Source organism: Aulonocara sp. 'chitande type north' Nkhata Bay, linkage group LG3 (assembly GCF_057382095.1).
Source record: "Aulonocara sp. 'chitande type north' Nkhata Bay isolate Kocher_YH1m ecotype deep benthic linkage group LG3, A_spYH_male_GT1.1, whole genome shotgun sequence".
Classification (NCBI taxonomy): domain Eukaryota; kingdom Metazoa; phylum Chordata; class Actinopteri; order Cichliformes; family Cichlidae; genus Aulonocara; species Aulonocara sp. 'chitande type north' Nkhata Bay.
Genome location: NC_141346.1, coordinates 45550841 through 45569469, shown reverse-complemented (window position 1 = coordinate 45569469; position 18629 = coordinate 45550841). Strand labels below are relative to the sequence as shown.

The 18629-nt window shown below is 44.6% G+C and overlaps 1 protein-coding gene across 10 annotated transcripts in view; it reads right to left on the bottom strand.

The window, feature by feature from the left end:
• Nucleotides 1–1644: 1644 nt before the first annotated feature.
• mpdz (multiple PDZ domain crumbs cell polarity complex component) overlaps nt 1645–18629 on the bottom strand; it is a 49438-nt gene continuing 32453 nt past the window's right edge. For 3 of the 10 annotated variants that reach the window (XM_086282924.1, XM_086282952.1, XM_086282978.1), the window contains 23 exons: nt 17068–17097; nt 16319–16384; nt 16019–16090; nt 14415–14598; nt 13290–13486; nt 13083–13174; nt 11306–11384; nt 10878–10946; nt 9871–9966; nt 9713–9787; nt 9432–9618; nt 9198–9343; nt 8229–8312; nt 7108–7301; nt 6863–6877; nt 5382–5529; nt 5204–5290; nt 4947–5031; nt 4671–4834; nt 3937–4041; nt 3566–3660; nt 3348–3471; nt 1645–3258 (listed from right to left, as the gene is read on the bottom strand). In XM_086282924.1, the coding sequence (XP_086139050.1) occupies nt 3112–3258; nt 3348–3471; nt 3566–3660; nt 3937–4041; nt 4671–4834; nt 4947–5031; nt 5204–5290; nt 5382–5529; nt 6863–6877; nt 7108–7301; nt 8229–8312; nt 9198–9343; nt 9432–9618; nt 9713–9787; nt 9871–9966; nt 10878–10946; nt 11306–11384; nt 13083–13174; nt 13290–13486; nt 14415–14598; nt 16019–16090; nt 16319–16384; nt 17068–17097 (2541 nt within the window). In that variant the 3' untranslated portion in view covers nt 1645–3111. Of the gene's footprint in view, nt 3259–3347; nt 3472–3565; nt 3661–3936; nt 4042–4670; nt 4835–4946; nt 5032–5203; nt 5291–5381; nt 5530–6862; nt 6878–7107; nt 7302–8228; nt 8313–9197; nt 9344–9431; nt 9619–9712; nt 9788–9870; nt 9967–10877; nt 10947–11305; nt 11385–13082; nt 13175–13289; nt 13487–14414; nt 14599–16018; nt 16091–16318; nt 16385–17067; nt 17098–17315; nt 17397–18629 lie in introns of all 10 variants that reach the window. The other 7 variants (XM_086282943.1, XM_086282970.1, XM_086282961.1 and 4 more) reach the window with 5 other exon arrangements.

Genomic DNA, 18629 nt, shown 5'->3' with positions numbered 1-18629 from the left:
GAAAATGGTAAATCATAGTGTGTAGATTTTTCACACTTCAACTAAGTGAGCGCTCAGTGATAGCTTTACAGTTAGATAACTCACGTAGATGTCTGAGCCCCGTAATAGCTGTTAGAAAAAGACTCTGTTTACTAACTTTTTAACATTTTTCCTTTATCTGTTCAAACTGCTATGTAGGCATGAATGTTTCCAGAACTATATCTAGCATGGGACCTTTTGTGATACTAGATTTGGACAAATTAATTTTTCTCAAAAAAATTGGGAAAAAAACTATCTATGCATCCAACTGCATGGTGGTGGTGGGGTCCGGGGGCCCACATGCCATTGGAAGCCCCAGGGCCTCCAGTAATGCCGATGCCTTCCCTGCCCATGAGGAATGCCTGCTGCCGAGCCCACTCACAAACTATGTTTCTATCTGCTTAACGTTCAGTCGTCGCTGGAGCTGGCAGTAACACTGAGCGCCGAAATGTTCGAAAGGCATCGACAAATCTAAGCTGCAGGGTCAAACACATGAGTCATGGAGTCGACATGTATGCAACAGTACATCAAATAATGTAACTGTTATAATTCGTATTTATGAGGTCAAGAGAGAAGTCTTTTTTCCCACGTAAGAATCAAATGAAGATTTGTCTGATATGTTGATACTTCAGTCTTTTTATGTTTTTGGTTTTTAAAAGAGAGATTTAGCTTCAGCGCCATTGTCGTGGAACGTTACACCATTTGGCCATACATTCATGTCAAGCGTGAACAGCGGCAACACCTGATCCCGCATCTAAAAGGCTTGTGCAGACAAGCCGTGTGTAAACCAAGCAGGGTCTCTTGAACCTGGAGGAGGGCTGGAGAAACCACTAATCCCACTGGGGGCAGTTAAAACAACAGGTGCTTTGGGGGGAGGAAGCTCAGCTGTCGAAAGCAGGGGGTGACTGACTTGGGGTTTGCTTTGGAGCAGCTGCAGGTAGAAGCACTGGGTCTTGACCTGGGAGGGCCTGGGTGAAGGAGTGACCCGATGGTTGATCGCGTGAACTTCTACAAGAAAAGTACCGCCATGTTCTTCTCTGAGAGTCCGCCGAAACCAAAAAAAGCCCCCAGACCTCATTAGACAGAGGACTTGTGGCTGTGCATGAGCTGTGGAGCAGCTGTGCTTGTCAGCGTGTGGACAGATGGGATGCGATATTTTAATGGAGAGCTTCGTCTCTTTCTATCCAGGCTTTATTAGGTCCCTAGTGACAACAGAGACTCTATTCAAGCAAGACCATACATGCTGTTCCACATAAATCTTTGTTCATGCGTAGGCCGCTTTTCATTTAAACTTACTTTATCCCCTGACTTAGATCTGTTCGCCTTTCATTTAAACATGACCTGCAGCGACAGCACACCGCTTCTCTCCCAGATAGAAAATTTATATAGCTGATGTATCGCTGTAGCACGGGATGAGTGCGGCACAATAACCCCTTCGGTGGCAGTTTCAACAACAGCTGGCGCACTTGAAAAGTTGGCACGCCGCTCAAATGCGATAGCTAATTTAATAAACACACGTTTATGGCTTGATAAGCTTCTATTCCTGCTGGATTTAATGACAGAATGCGTTTGAACTCTTATCTCACGTTCAATAAAGTGCAAGATGAAGAAAAATTGGGACGCTGATTGAATCCAAAGGTCACTTTTATTTAATTCAGTGTGAATAAATGCAATACTGTCACTTTTGACAGCTCTTGAAAATGCATTTACGGGGATATAAGACAGAGAACAGACAGAGAACACGCTACGCTGCACAACACCTGTCCAATGACGTCGAAAACTACAGAATGGATGACTCTGTTTCGGGTAAACAACAAGGTCATAAAGGACTCTTTAACCACTCATTCATACAAACCTAAATAGCAGTCAGTTTACTTTTCTGTGCACTTGCAGGAAGTGAACAATAATACTTAAAAAATACTGTGACATAACACCTTACACATCAGCTTTAGCAGCACTATATTTCAGTGAACGGCTCTCACATACACTCACACACAGACACACTCAAGCCGCACTTTCACATCTTTCCCTTCAAAGTCAACACGCTTCACGTTTCCGATATCCGACTTCTCGCCGCTTCAGAACTAAAAACTACAGTGACTTCACGATACATTTGATTAAGAGCGGTCTCAGCAGCGTATGGAAGCCCGTTTCCGCCACTAACGGAAAACAAAAAAAGCATCCATGACTCGAAATTTCAAGAAAATAACTCGAAATTTCGAGTCATGGATGCTTTTTTTTGAAATTTCGAGTTAATAGGTCGAAATTTCAAGAAAATAACTTGAAATTTATGGATACTTGCTTTTTGGGGGTTTTTGTGGCGGAAACGGGCGTGTGCCGACAGCAGTGCAACGCAACGGACAAATAACGCTGTTTTAAGCTAATGCAGGCGTTAGCTAAATCCTGCTATAATCTCCTAATTGTCTCGAGGGTACTTCTTTAATTCTGTGCTCTGAACTGAGTCCGGGGTCACCCCTCAGACTGTTAACAAAGTAATAATAATAATAATACAGGAATACAATTAGTGCTGCCAGCGTTAATCTCGTTAAAATGACGTTAACGCCATTAACGAGGCAAATCACCGTTAGCGAATTAGCGCGTATCCCCCAGTGTGTGGGGCTGGATAGCGCTAACGTGTTAACGAGCTAACCGCGCTAATGTGTTGACGCCATCCAGCCCCACGCACGTGGGGATCCGCGTTAACTCGCTCACGGAGATTTCCCGCGTTATGGCGATAAAGTAATTTTAACGGGATTAACGCTGACAGCACTAAACACAATCCAAAGTGTCCAGTGAATACTTCAAATCCAGAGTGGTGGAATGTTTCTAATACTATTTACAGCCTCGTTGAGATTCCCATTACGACTAAGTAAAGCCTTCAGCACAACACGTGCTTGTAACAGGCCTTCAAACATCACAGTGGCGTAAGCTTCTTCATGATCACACTGTTTGTGTTTCAGTGTGCGGGTGCTTTCACAGACGAGCGCCTCGCTGCTGCTGCGAGTTTGCAGAAAAGGTGCGCGGAGGTGAAGAGAATGCTGTTGTGAGCAGAGGATAAGGAGTGGGTATAGTGCGTGTGGAGGTGGGGGCGGTCTACGACAGCACGGTGAGCGTGACGGTTCCTTTGGTCCTCTTCAGAATGCTGACGGCCTCTTCGTGGGAAACCCCCTCCAGAGTCTGCCCGTTGACTGCCATGATCTGGTCTCCTCGCTTCAGGCGCCCGTCCTCTGCAGCTGCGCCCTAAACACACACACACGTGTGCACACCATCAATAACAGAGGCTGTCGGTTCTGCAAAGATAAACAGTGGCACAGATAAACGCCTCTCACCTTTCCAAAAACAGTTTTCACATATATGGGCAGGTCTCCGTGGGGGCTGCCGTACCCTCCGACTATACTGAAACCCAGCCCGTCTGGTCCTCTATCAAGAGTGATGGTCTTATACTGAGGAGGGCTGAGGGAAAAGGTAGAAGGCATTTAAAGGAAAACCAAAGCAACAACCTGTAGTTCTCCTCCTCTGAGCGCCCCTGCGTCTAAGAACATCATACCTGAGGTCGTCCTGGAAGATGCAGCTGGGCGTGAGAGCCCCACCGACCTGCTCCTGAGGGGGACCCGTCACGGTGGTGTCGCCACCTGCAACCACCTGGAGGTGCGTTAACACACAGACACAGAACACAGCTCTGTTATAGTAATACTGGCGTTGATTTACTGCCCAGATAAAGACTGATAGCATGATGGTAGTGCTGGATGAGGGCGCTTTATGGTGCTTCAAAGCCTGTGACCGCCACCCTTTGTCTCGTCTGTGCTCAGCTGAACACTTTGAACAGAGATAAAGGGAAGAATACGACACAAGCTGCAGCTTATCTGCCGATTTATCTGGTAGAAACACAGGAGGTGAGAGAAGACGTTTATAGGAGACCTGCAGCTGTATCGTTCCTGTCGCGTTCTTGAGCAGGGCGACGGCCTGAGAGTGGCTCATGCCTTCAGCAGAGGTTCCACATATGCTGACGATTCGGTCGCCGATCTGAAAAAGTGAGAGTTTAGAACATTTTGGGGGGGAAACAGTGCAGATGTGCAGTGCAGCAGAAACTTTTCACACTTTCCAAAGAACAGTTTGGATGTTTCGAGCAGCCTGCTGCATGTCAGCGTCATAAAAGCGGTGCCCACCGCCTGAAACTCGCATCTGTCACTGCTGATTTCTGTGCTTTCATTATTAGACCGCACAAAAAACGTAAATTCACGGTTCAGCTGAGTAATTTCATTACGCCGCGCTCTCTTTTCTCTTTCAGGCTGAAATGATAAAACGGCATGAATATACCATTCAGGATTCACCCTATTCATTTCAATGAGTCTTTCTGTGGGCTTAATGGCCTTAATACAGGAGTGGGAGATTTATTATCCACGTTAGCAAATGGCTATTGTCCTCCTCCAGCCTCAGTCTAACACAGTTTCAATTGTCAGTTTTTCTGTGAAGGTCACAGCTAAAGGTTAAGGGCTCGCGGCCTCTGGGAGCCGCTGAGAATACATACACTGAGCGAGTGGGAGTAAATAAATGAGATTCGCATTAAATCCCACACAAGAATTGGAGATATGCATAATTTCTGATGAGAGCCAAAGATTTGAGAGGGAGGTGGCCAAGAAAAGGTCTCATACCTTGAGATTCTGGGTCTGAGCAGCCAGTCCGACGGGATTCATCATGGCGATGAAGATGGGGATGTCGCCCAGGGGGCTGCCCACTCCGCCCGCTATGCTGATGCCCAAAGAATCAGCGGGGCCTTTAGTGAACTCCACTGTTCTGACTTCCTGATGCTCCGGGTCTGAAACAAACGCGTCGCTCTGATGACTCGTCTTTTCTTTTCCCGCAATTTGACCGACATTCGCAGTGGATTTCGATCTGCTTGTTTACACTTACAGTCTTGCCGTACTTACATTCTTGGCTTGTACTAAGCCTGTCAGGGTCACCAGGATCTGAACATGGCTGAGAGACCACCTTGGCGCTTCCTGTCTCACTCATCTGAAACAAAAGCATTCAGAGCGCTTTCTTGTCAGGCATTAGATAAGAGGAATTTCTATTCAGCTCCAAAGCGTTCATTTTCTGCCTTTATTTTTTTACTAGTGTAATTTTGCATGATTGGGTTAAAAATAAGCTACTTCTATTTTAACCACTATCTCATCAGCTACATTACCTGGCTGCTTTGAGACAGCCTTCTTTCCGAGTGGAAGGGCCCCGCCTTAAACCGCCCCACTTCCATTTTGATAGATCCCACGCAGCACTGCAACACAACACACAGGCATTATTGTACGGTTATTCGTCTTTAATTGTCCTGCACACATTTGACGATTGCGCATGCGGGGCGGGACTACCTTCAGCAGTGCAGCCACGGCCTCCTGAGTGGCTGACCGGACGTCCTCACCGTTGACCGACAGTATCTGGTCGCCCTGCATCAGCCGACCGTCAGCCTCCACCAAACCTCCTTTCACGATGTCGGACACAAACACCCCTGTGTCGTTCCTGCTCGGAGAGACGGGAAGACTGAGACGCGGCAGTAGGCACGACACGTCTGTGACCGCGTGCAGCACTCTGCTGAGGATCGCTAAGCCCCCTTTCTCAAATTGCTGACCTTAATCCTACAATTTTCCAGAGCTCTGTTTTTTAACTTGTTATTGCTGGTACAGTATTGATCTGGCAATTTCAGGCTTTTCCAATGGAGCTGCCTGAGTGTGGCTTGTATAACAGAATATTAACCAGCGATCACTTTGACAGTATTGTGCTGTTGGAGGCTTCGGTTCACGGTCAACAGAGTCAAATTCTGCGCTCGCTGTGAGCGAGAATATAACGTGCAGGAAGAAAAGATGACTTATCTTAAGCCTCTGCCTTTTCTTCTTTGTTCAGAAGCACATCTGAGCCGTGGACTTTGCATATCTGAGGTGCCAATCTCCACGTGGATAAGAACTAGCACAAGCAGTAGCTGTGAAGCAAGGCAACTTGATCCCACTCAGTCCTCGGTGCCAGAGATACTTGGCTGTCACAACTGCTCACCACTAACTGCTAGCTTGCATATTTTCCTTTCTCGTAGGTCGTCTGGGCTCCTGTCTTTTCCATCCTTTTGAGCATTTTAGCCTTTTTCTTGCCACGTGTGTAGCAAAACCACTGTGACAGAGGCCGAAATGTTACAACTGTGTTAAAAACTGTCCAAACTGTTTAACCTTTGACACTAGCTTGGGATATTTAACCCTGACCCCTGTCTCCTCACAAACTTCGACCACGGGACCGAATCTGTCAGCATAAAACATTTACAGGCACGCAGAAATCCAGAGGGCTTATAGACGCTCCGCAACCTGCCTGCTCTTATCCCAGTGATAACTTTGTAAATCTGTCTTTGCTGATCGAGTGCTAGCAACAATAGCGGGATTTTCACGCTGACGCAACAAGTGCTTTCAGCTCCGTCTCTGGTAACACAGCGAGGCGAGAACCGCCACTAGTACCGAGGAGAATGACTGAAATACAAACCTGTTCTGCTGACTCATATGAAAATGCAGTCACGCAGAAAAAAAACCTTCATTTGGCCACGATCTGTTCAAGCTACACATAAAAAAATTATGATCTCTTTTTGATTTCCTGCTGAAAAAAACATAATGATTTCATGTCTTTGTAACAGACATGTCGTGTGGGAAAGAAGGGATTTTACTTAATCTGCGTGCTTACACCAAACACAATGACTTTTGTTGGTAAGTAAAACTGGTTTAACTGATGGCTGCATGGACAGAAACATGATAGAAGTAAAAGCAATGACCTCACTCTCCCAACTATTGAGTATAAAAACAGATAAAATACAAAAGGTTACCTCTGATCCCGCGATCTGCATTAAAAAAAGGTCAAAACAATATAATTATAAAGTAGGCTGATAATTACATTTCAAAAATCTAGAATGTTTTCAATTCCTTGTTTGCTTCTATGTATTTTCCAACACGCTAACACCTACTGTGAGCCAGAAAGCACCTAGTGGAGTCACTACTCTGCTATTGTTATATGTAAAGGCTCGTCGCCTGACGCTCTCAGCAGCAGAGCTGATTCTAACAACGTTCCCACCTCCTCCCGACAATGCTCAGTCCCAGGCCCTGGCCGGGATTCTTGTGCAGCTCCACGGTGAAGGAGTCCCACAGGTCTTCCTCCTTGTACTGGGCCTCGTCCCTGTAGACCGCCAGCCGGACCCTGTGCGGCGTCTGCCGCAGCACGTTGATGGCTTCGTCGTGACTGGCCGCTCGCAGGTCGATGCCGTTCACCTGTGATGAGAGAATGCGTGCGTAGGTTTTGATCCAGCTACTCGCTCGGCCATATTTGGTTAAAGTAGCAGAGGCCTTATCTTCTGTTCCAGTGTATAAGTTAACTGCAGCGGAGGATTATATATAAAAAGTTCTAACAGCCTCATTTATTGCACAAAGTTTCCTTTAAACCGTTTCTGCTTTAGATATAAGGAAACTAGGTCATTCCTTTGAAATCACAGGCTGATGCTTGACTTAAAGTACAGCAGGGAAACCTTCCCACAAACCCCTGTGAGATGCTCCAGTGGTCAGTCTAAGAGCGATGCCCAGCTTTTCTTCTTTTCTTTTTTCAAACCACATTTAAAGGAGGGAAAATACCATATTATCTTTCACCGTGCACACGCAGTGGATTTTATTTTTTCCCCATAGTATCTAATGGCATGACTGCAGAGTGGGAAACTGCTCTTTTCACTTTCCCTCGCTGACCTTATTTTCTAAACACAGCAGCCTGGCTCAGGGACAGGAGTGAATAGTGGAGAGCTATTAAGTCATAAGGGCGTGTGTTTCAATTCAGATCTAGTGATTGAGCTACAATAACTCAACTCCCGGGCTCCACCCCTGCCCTCTCTCCGTGACAAAGCACGGGGTCAGACGGAGGGCAAACCCAAGTAAGAGCTCGGGTGCTTAACTTGTCAAGGCGCATAATGCACACGGGATTTGTACAGGTTTTCTTTCACTTCTCACTCATAATCGCCTCGGTCTGCGGTATATTATCTTGCTAAAAGCAAAAAGCGGTGCTTTTAGAGGTTCTTATTGCTGTTAATATATATCTATGCTGTTGCTCAACATATATCGTATTGTCAGACTTTAAAAATCCAAGCGTTCATGCTGAGACTCTTCGGGCATGTCTCATCGAAATATAGTTACGCTCATTATGCTGCAGCTCACCTCTAAGATTTGGTCTCCTGCCCATAACCTCCCATCTTTGGAGGCCGCCCCTTCTTCATAAACTTCGTGGATAATGATGGCCCCCTGGAGATAAAGAGAGAGAGAGTGGAAAAAGTGAGTTAATTAGGACAAAATAAAAACACACAAAACAAAACAAAAAAAAAAAGATGGAAGGGAGACATTTAGCATTTATTTGGAGGATATTAAATGGATACAAAACAGATTGGGCCGGGAGGGGAAAGAGTATTTGTTGACTTTTTAAAGTATGTGTACACAGCAAATTTTTTTGTGTGTGTTTGTTGGCAAACAGACATAAATTTGGATTACTGCTTCTGTGAATGTGTGTGTTCCTGTGCTCCTGAGGTTGCATTCCAGGGGCAGGACGTTGTCCGCCACGGCTGAGGCCAGACAAAGAGCTGCTCCCCCAAGCCTGACTGAGCAGACAGAATAGATGGGACGAGGGGAGGATGGCAGGGGCAACGAGAAGAAGAGGAGGAGGAGACGAAGGCCGTGACAGCATCGTTTCCTACATTCCTGAGCCTCCGTGGCTTATGAGTTATGCTACCAGCAAAGAATCTAAGTGGGTGGCATTGTGGCTGGGAACGCACAGCTAAACCTGCAGATTTACTGTTTGTTATTATTCAAATCAATAAAAGTTTATTTATATAAAGTGTCAAATCACAACAGAAGTTGCCTCAAGGCGCTTTGTAGTGGATACAATAATACAGAGAAAACCTCAGCAATATGAGGACCCTCCTGCGAGCAGGCACTGGGCGACAGTGGGAAGGAAAAACTCCCTTTCCACAGGAAGAAACACCCGACAGACCCAGGAAGACAAGACGAAAACAAACTGTGGAAAAGAGTCACGTTTTATTATTATTATTGATTAAATCTAAGCACATCAGGGAGACCAGCTCACGTTTTCCCCCTCATTAGCTGATTGCTACTGCTATTTGTCTGGTTTCCTACCAGCAGAGTGTCACAGCCTCCCACGATGCTGAGGCCCAGGCCTGTGCGGCCCTTGGAGATGTCGATGGTTGTTTCACAGCCGGGGATGATGGGGCAGGTCGTCGGGTCAGAGGCCAGAGCGGAAGGGGTGGATGAGCGACTAAGACCTAAAACGGAGAAGCATGTCTGTTCTTTTCACCTGACAAAACTGACAATACAGTTCTAGAAAATTAAAACCAAGTAAAACGAACTCACTGGTGGCTGCTTCCGCCTCTGGCTGACTTGGGAAGATGCTAGGCATGCTGGGTACGCTAGCGAGGACTCCATCTGAAAAGCTTGCGTCCTGGCAGATCGACTGGACACAGGAGAAAGAAGAGGGGATCTCCTTTGTAGCAAAGGTTAGCTTCACAGGACCTGTGGCTTTTCTCAGCAGTGATGAGACCTAAAAAAACAAGAATACCAATCACACCTTTCACCTTGTGGCTACTAATAAACAGCACAGACATGAAAGGTTATTTCCAGAGTAACGCCCTTACCTTTTCAACAGTGTATCCGAGCACAGACTCGCCGTTCACAGCTAAGAGTGTGTCCCCAGGTTTCATGCACCCCTCCTGCTCACAGCGCATAAACAGCTTTGATTAGCAAAGGCAGCTAAACGTCCACGGTACAGAAGGTCTCATTAGGCATGACATACTTTGCCGGTGTGTCCCTGCACTTCAGATATACTCTCAATCTCAACCCCGGCCTCTGTGTCGCCCTCAACAAAAGTGATGCCGAGTCCTCCGTCCTCCTGATGAAGAGAAACGCTCATTAGTGATAAAAAACGTTTGAAATTGCACCACCGCACACGCAATACCCACGCTGACAAACCCTTTTCTTTAACACGTGCTGGGTAATGGAGCCGTACTGTACCAGTTCAAGAAATTAAGTCGCCTCCAGAGATGAATCAGCCCCAGCTTCAGCTCACATCCTTCACACTTCTGATCTTTTGCTCCCAGAGAGGCCTTTCAGGGCATTTGTCTTCATATTAATGAGCTGCCTATGTGCTACACTGTTGCCACCTCTACCGCATGAATGATTCAACAATTGTAGGGATTGCATAGTTTTTCCTCTCTCCTGTCTCTTTTGCAGTTTGTTTTAGCGCTCTTCAAAGGCCAACTTCACCTGAATCTGCCTGAAAAGCATGTTCCCACTTGATCCGTGTTGTAACTGATCTTGTAGAAAGTTTCCTTTATTTGTTGAGGTGGTGAGATGTCTAATGTTGAGATCTCTGCTTCCGCTCGTGTTGTGCAACTGGATGCAATTTTATCGCTGCTGCTCAGAGGATCAGACAATGACCTTTGGAAAACTGCCTGCTTTCTGCGAGCTAGGACGTGGACCCCACAAGGAGTCGGGATCCATTCCTTATTTAATATTTCAGTGAACCGAGCCTTTAACTCCCATTGGAACGTCTGTTTTGTTTACTTCACCTTCTTTTCCCTCAAAATTTTCTGTCTTTTCTCAGCGTTTTGGCATCCTGTCAAACTTGAGTGGTGTGCTCCCGATCTGTCTGTCTCTGACGTGCCCCGCTGGCTTATTTAGTGTGTGTGCGTAAGAGTATACACCTCCCTCATTACCGCACTGTTCCTGAGACTTTCTCCCCGTTACTGCCTGTAACGCTGTGTGTTTTGCGATGTCCGCGGGTCATCCTGCGCCTCTCACCTTCAGATTTACGATGTGATGAACGTAGTTCGAAGTATCGGCGTCGCCATTAGCAGCAGCTTCTTCTGGCTGTGAAGGAGCAGGAGTAGTGAGCACACCATGAAGTAAATAAATCAGCTAAATTTTAGCTGGTGGGAGTACAGTGCCGGATGCGTCTACATTACTGCTTGTGGTTTGTTTTACTGGGAGTCACACACAGGCACGGGACCACACAAAGAAACTTCACATGCATGCGTGCCGAGCACGAGACAGACTAAAAGCCAAATTACACGCCCAGATGTAAAAGTAATGGTTCTGTTTACACGTTTAAAATCTCATTACGAAGCACCAACGTGGCTGTGTAGTAGCTGTAGGAGTCGTGTCTGTTCCAGGGCTTCTGCATGTGTGCATCGTGTGTTTTCTATGCGTGCCCATAAGCAGAGTTGTACCTCAGCGTGGGGCTCCACAGCGTCTCCCTCGTGCTCCCTCACTGGTCCCACCGCCATCTGGTCGAGCGCTTCGGTGTTCCTGTTTCACACAGTCATAACTCACGTAAATCGTCGCTTCTCAGCTTTGTGACAGCAGAGCTGTGATTTACGCCAGCTGATCACAGCGTATCTTTCAGGAAAAGGATGTGAGTCAAGTGGGAGGCTAAGTACTGTGATCCGGAAGAGGGCCAAAAGTAGGTCAAAGGTCAAATACGTCAAACTCTGTAGGGATATGTGAGCTAATGTATCCGTATTACATGCTAACTACATCTGTTTGACTCCCAAAGCTGACCGACTCAACAACTCCTGCACCAACACCTTTTACATTTGACTACTTTCAACTTCCACGGTGCTTTTTCAAATTTGTAATTCTACCCTTTGGTGTCATACGATGAATTTGAGACATAACGCCAACACAAACGGAGAATGTAACATCGCAATCGCAGGGGGATGATAAAGTAATCATAATACATATAAAAATCGAAATAATTTTCATGTTAATAAGCGCTGCATTTGCAACGTTTTGTGCCGTTTCATTGGCCCACCCGTTAAGGAGGAGATGGGGTAAATGGAGACATACTTAATCTTTATTTTATGTTTCCCAAAATGTGAAAACTTCTAGATTAACATGCAAAAAGTAGATTTTATTTAGTAAATATTCACACAGCCTAACAACATCATGTCAACTCTGTAGCTGCTCTCTTATTCACAAGCAGGGGTCAGTACAGCACGTAGATCTACGTACTTGATTTTGTTACAGTAGATGCCTTTCTAGGCCCCAAAGGTATCGGTATCGCATCCTGGCAGCTTTTGCTTGCTAGACATCAACCCCTACACTATGGAGGGATACACTCTCTGATAAGAACTGCACTACATTTGCATTTCTCCCTTTAGCCCTAATTCTAGCTTCGTACTCCAGCTATATTTACAGTCACTGTCACTATATTTTTAACTAACTATTTAAAACGCATTTCCTCGCAAATACATTTTTCCATCGTGTCTGCATGTAGATATCTAAATTAACAATATAAACTACTATTTTAATTCACATTTGTTTGATAACTTTCATTGTTTTTTTTTTGGTTTTTATTAATAATTCAAGCTAAGTATATCTCATATTTTTAGCTGGCAAGCTTAGACTGTCTATGCCCATATTACTAGCTAACAGTGTGACGTATTAGCCATGCTTTAAGCAAGCTATTTTGCACATTTTACACTTTTTGACCACTAAATATTAAATTAAAATATAGTTTATGGATTTACTTTGGAAGTCTGTTATTTATATTTGTCACTAACGTTCAACTTTTGCTCTTTATCTCTTTTGGTAACTAAATAAAATAAATATCTAAATAAATATCATCTGTATGCTGTAGAAATGTTGTATATTTTAGTGAGTGTACCACTAAATCTGAAAACCTTCACAATCATCAGCCAAGTGCCAGCTGGTGTGATGGGTTTAATATAGTTTTTATTAATATTTATTGATTACAAAATATTTCAAGTTAAACTATACTTTATGAATGCATGTATACGTTTGGTATGTGCATGTGAGAGACTGTGTTATTAAGCATTACAGAACAGAGGCCATTATATTCAACCTGTGCTGCATCCTTCTGTTGAATGACAATAGCTCCATCTATTGGCTTTTCACTAACATTACAATAACTTTCCTGAGGCTCAATAACTGCATGCATAGTTTCACAGGAGCTTTAATAGTGATGAAAATAACTGTTGATACCTGACAAAGATGATTTTGACTTTGGATGGAGCGCTCTTGATGATGGAGGACGCGTTCTGATGACTGTGGCCGTACAGAACTTGTCCGTTGATCTGTAGCACAACATAAAGTTTATTGCTCAGAAAAGCATTTACAGAATTTGAGACTTTTAAAAAAAAAAAAAAAAAAAGCAAATGAACAGTGAAACTAATTTTATACGCATCTCACCTCCAGCAGCTCATCCCCAACAACCATACGTCCGTCCCTGCCGGCCGACCCGCTGGGGTCTATTCCCACCACGAACACGCTCATGCGTGAGCGGTCCCTGTTCCCTGCCAGGCTGAGGCCCAGGCCTGTTTTGCCTTTCTCCAGCTCAATCATGTGGAGGACACCTGGGAGGCTGCCATAACGCTGGATTATGTTCTCTGAAAGAGGCAGGCGAAGTCGCGGCAGACAGATGTAAGCTGACAATACAAGTAAAATAGCGCCAGACTGGTCTCGAGCCCTATCGCTCCGTGTAACGTTTCCCGAAAGAAGAGCAGATATTTGAAATGTGTAAATTGCAGAGGAACCAAAAGTAAAAGGTAGAAGTTTGTCAGCAGAATTTTCTATTTCAGCTTCACCCTCTCCCATTTTTGTCTCAATCTTGGCTCTTTTGTTCTGGTTCCAGTCTCTTTTCTTTGTCTCTCCACCTCTCCTGTCTCTGGTGTGTTAGATAGCCACTGTTCAGACCAGTGGGCTCCTGTTGTTCTGGGCTCCCTGCCACTGTTGAACCATCAGTCCTGTACTAATCTCCACAACTCACCTCCCCGGGCTCAACCTCATCAATCTTATTCCTGCAGGATGGGCTCTGTCTATCTCGCTCTCACACACACACACACACACACAAGGGCACATATACACATATACTCCACAATCCCAGGTGTTTGGAGGCTGTTCTTTATGCTGATTGCTCGCCATCTTTCTCTCTGGAGCAGTGAGTTCATCCTACAGTTGACATCAGAGTGTCTGCAGGATGATAATGGCCTAATTGGGACACTGAGTCCTTCAGGTTTTTGCTGAGGCACAACCAGCTCAAGCATGTGAATCAGTGCACGTTTATGCCATGCAGGAGACTTTATGGGCAGACATGTAACTTGGAGGACCTCTTGTGGCCATTTGCTGTTACTACATAGTGTAGTATGTAAGCATATATTTTTACTTCCTCCCACTACAAACTGGGTTAAAATATTCCTGCTGTATGTGATGCAGGATTACATTTACATCAAACATTTACAACCTTGTGATATTTCACTGCAAAATTAAACACCCTACTGCAAAAAACACAATAAAAACCAGACAAACTAAACTCACTCCAATTATATCCGTACTCGTCCTCGGGCTCCTCCCCCTCCTCCTTTTTCTCCTCAGCAGTCTCAGCAGGACTGCCAGGAATCTCTGTCAGCGTGTCTGTATCAGTCTCTCCCACATGAGGCACCACTGGCAGGGTGAGGACAGCGCTGGTGGGAGATGCCTTTGCCGCTTCACGCTTCGCCAGCTGTCGCGCCACAGATGGAGGCAGAAAACAGTTGATGAGTGAAAGGTAAAGAAGATAAAGAAGGTTTCATCTCTCCATTAATGTTTAAATCAATTGGCTGTCAGGTTCACAGCGAGAGGAAGGCGCCGATGCAATCAACAAGAAGCCATATGCTTGGTTTCCTTTTACATGTACGTTAGCTGGAAGTTATTGATTCTATGAGCTCTGATCACCACTGGGATAGCAGCACTACTCCAGCTCGCACCAACATGTGTATTTTTGCTACTTTTTCTTTTTAATTTAATGAAAAGCAGAGATCAAAATTAGAGAACACCTTACATGCCTAAATGTCCTGTATTTAAGTCACTGCTTCTTCTAATAAATGTAACAAAATCCATGAACAAGAGCGATGGAGTTAGCAAATAGCTAATACTGGCTAATACGCTGGGCCAGTATACCAGCAGGTCTCTTGTAGGGGGGGGGGCCTTTTCTCTAAATGACTGTAACACTACTAACTAACACAACACAACGATTGTTATCAATTTCCCACACTGCTCTGGTTTGATCTTGGTCTTGTCCACAGTTTAGCCACTGCTTGACTTTCATAGCCACAGCTAGGTTCAGGATCAGGATTCCAGGCTAGCCATCATGCATTATTTTAATGCTCTCACATTCAACAAGTGCTTCTGTTTCACGGGGTGACAAGAGGCACCGGCCTCCATAGAAAGTCTTGGCTGACTCTGTTGGCGTAGAAGCTTCTCATAGACATTACTCAAGCACCAAACCATGAAGCCCCGTCCTCCAAACTGACCCCCCTCTGCTCCCGTTTGACCCCGAACATAAAACCTCGCGTCGAAACTGAACCTTGCTGTCATCACTACAGTTCTTCTTCACCGTCCATGTGATGTGTCCCTCTGTGGCCTTGTGATTACTTCTCCCGATGATGGGCTTGGTCGCTGCACATTCTTTTCTTTTTTTTAAGTGGACGACTGGTGTTACAGTAAATTTTGATCTCTACTATATAATTATTAATTTAATGATCATCTCTAAATTTAAAATATTCACCCATCAGTAATTCATAAGCGCACTTACCTGTAACAACTCTGACTTCTGATCACTTCATTCATTGTTGATCTTAAATATAATGCTCGAAACTCAAAATCATCCATTTAAAACCAGAGTTTTGATTCTGTTACGCTTCCGAAAACGGACTAAAAGCAAAAAAGGCAAAAACTAAAGTAAAGGAAGAAAGATGTTCACGATTCCACAAAAAGAAACACACACACAGGAAGTCGGACGGTGGAGGCGTTAGGCCACGCATATGCATGTATAGCACGTCAGGACATCTCCGATTCACGGGCTGCCGTGTGACACGCTGACATATTCGTGCAAGCATACACGGAAATGGAAGGTGGAAAGCACAACACAGAGACCCACGAACCTTAAACGGGGTAGGAGTGAAAGGGTTAGTTGGGGAGAGGCGGAGGAAAAGTCTACTGTGACTGTCACCTTCCTACGGAGAAGACAAAAAGGGCAACTTTAACAGACAGCATCGTTCTGACAGGTCAAGTCAAAGGCGTGTGCCAGCGTTGCGTCGACAACATATCTCGAGTTTATGGTGAAAGTTGTTTTTTTTTTACTGAATCTATTTTAACGCCGTGAGCGACACCTACTGAAATCTGACAACAAACACAACAACACTGATAGGCGCTCTGCGTGCTCGGTAATTAGAAGTACCAACCTTGTCCTTGTTGTCCCTTGTTGCGGCTGCAGCAGCTCTCTCCTCACTCGAGTCTGTTATCGATGACTGTTGCATTTAAGACAGACATGAAGGTAAATCACTACTCTGCACCAGATAGCAACAACAAAAAAGGACTTTGAAATTAATTTACGTCACGTATGGACAGCAAATTCATAACATCCACTTCAATGTCACCAGATAGTGAAAGATGCTGTATCACAGTGCGGTGCGACGCACGGGCAGTAATCCCATAAATATTAATGGGTCCACGCTAAGTCTTAAGTGTTCGGAATGACTAAAGCTGTGCTCGGTATGCTGTGTTATGATAAACCATCTGTTTTGGAAATCCGCATTTCTCAAATAAAGGCAAAACTTTCACTGCTTCTGCTAACTTGAAGCTTGGCAAAGCCGAGAACGGAAAGCACACAAACACTCGGACATGCCAAAACACTGATGTGTCGAGTGAGGAAAGCGTGCCCAGCACCGCGCGCCCGTCCAAGCTCGACGATTTCTTGAATGATCAAGCTTGAAATGTTTTCTTCTTTGTTTGCCAGAAACTTGCAGTTTATAATTCTTCACACAACAGTATTTGTGTTGACTGCCGACCATCTAATCAAGTTGTCTTTTTTACATTGGCAACGAGGCACTCGGGACGATGTTGGAGGGATAATTTGAATAAATCGCCTTTCAAAGCTGATGACAGGAGAAAAATTAAAAAGAAAAGGAGAAGAAGAAGAAAAAGCACTTACAGTAAAAGCCTCAACTATCGTTTTCGCTTTCTGCGGGTGCAACAGATGGGAAAGAAAGCAAAGTTACAGAGACAGAAAATGAATATAAACACCTGCTATCAGAGGTAAATTTAAAAACAGGCATCGTGCACAGGTTGGAAAATAGTATCCGTGTCGAACAGGTCCAATCAAGTTGCACGCAGGTCCAAACGAAAGACACGCCCACACAAACGCGAGGAGACACAGCAGACGCAGGCTAGGTTTCTAACCTGAGGCAGGGAGGTTTGACGAGTGCAGCGAAGGCTCGACCCGCTGTGGCTATTTAGCTGAAGGAAGGGCAGGGGTGGCTTCTAAAAGCAACACAAGACCGACAAGCTGACAAACATTAGAGATGATGTCTGAGCCTTTCTGACAAAATTTAATCAAAGGTAACTGAGGAGACAGAGAGAGATTGAAATCATTAACGTTTAACTAACGGGTTCCTCGAAGACGGATATTTCCTTCACGTGGAGGAACTGAAGAAAGCCTCTCGCTCTCTGAAAGCGTAAATGTTTCAAAGACTCCTCCAGGCTACCTTGAGATTATTCACTGCTTACAACAGAGTGATTTGAAACTTCAAGGGAAACAGCACAGATGTAGTTACTGTGCTCTCTTAGGTGGCCCTCGGTGGCTGCATTTTAAAACAGCTACTACTGCTCGGACTCCACTGCTCAGATATATCATCCATTAAAAATGGTATTTATCTCATGATTCGGTTTATTGTCGTGGATTTCACTTTAGCCGCACTCAGCGCTGACCCCAGTGACTCTGGAGTGAATTAGAAGAACGTCTTCCTGCAGCCGCAGAGCCACAATTAATGCCCTTATTATTTTCTCTTATACTTTCAGGGTTGCCAACTTAAATCCCCTGGAAAAATCTAATTTTTTAAATATATACAGACTTTCACCCATCATAACTCAAATCCACATATATTACCATCCACGAGGTCGATTTAAACAGATTCTCCAGCAAGTTTGACTAATGAGCCTTGCTAATAATGTCTCCTTGTATCACTGGATGTGTTCCTGAACACATTAACAGCAATGGCGGCAACTTAATTATTCATCGGCTAGTTTATATTTAAGGCCATTTCTGAGGAAAAATATATATACACGGCTGCAACCTTTTTAATAATTAAACTAATAAGAAAACGAAAAAGCAACTGGATGAAAAACTAAAACGAAAATGTTTTTATGCCTTCAATATGCCCTCGGCTTTTTACGTGCAGACTTTTTTTTCCGTCTAGGTTTTATATGTTTTTAGCATAGACTGTATACAAAAATGGAGGCAGCCTAATGTATTCTTTTTAATGGCCAACAGGGGGCGACATCTCTGGCTATCGAAAGCAGTCCAGTTGTTTAGAAGTCTATGATGAAATGACCTCCCTGTGCATTGGATTTAATAGTGCAGTACCTATTTTAGTGATGGGTTTATACTTAATTGCTAGCGTAATACAACACAATGTTGGCCCATTTAGAGTAAAATACACAGATATATGGGTGTGGTAATATATCCTCAGTTCTTAAATGCATATCACCCCGATT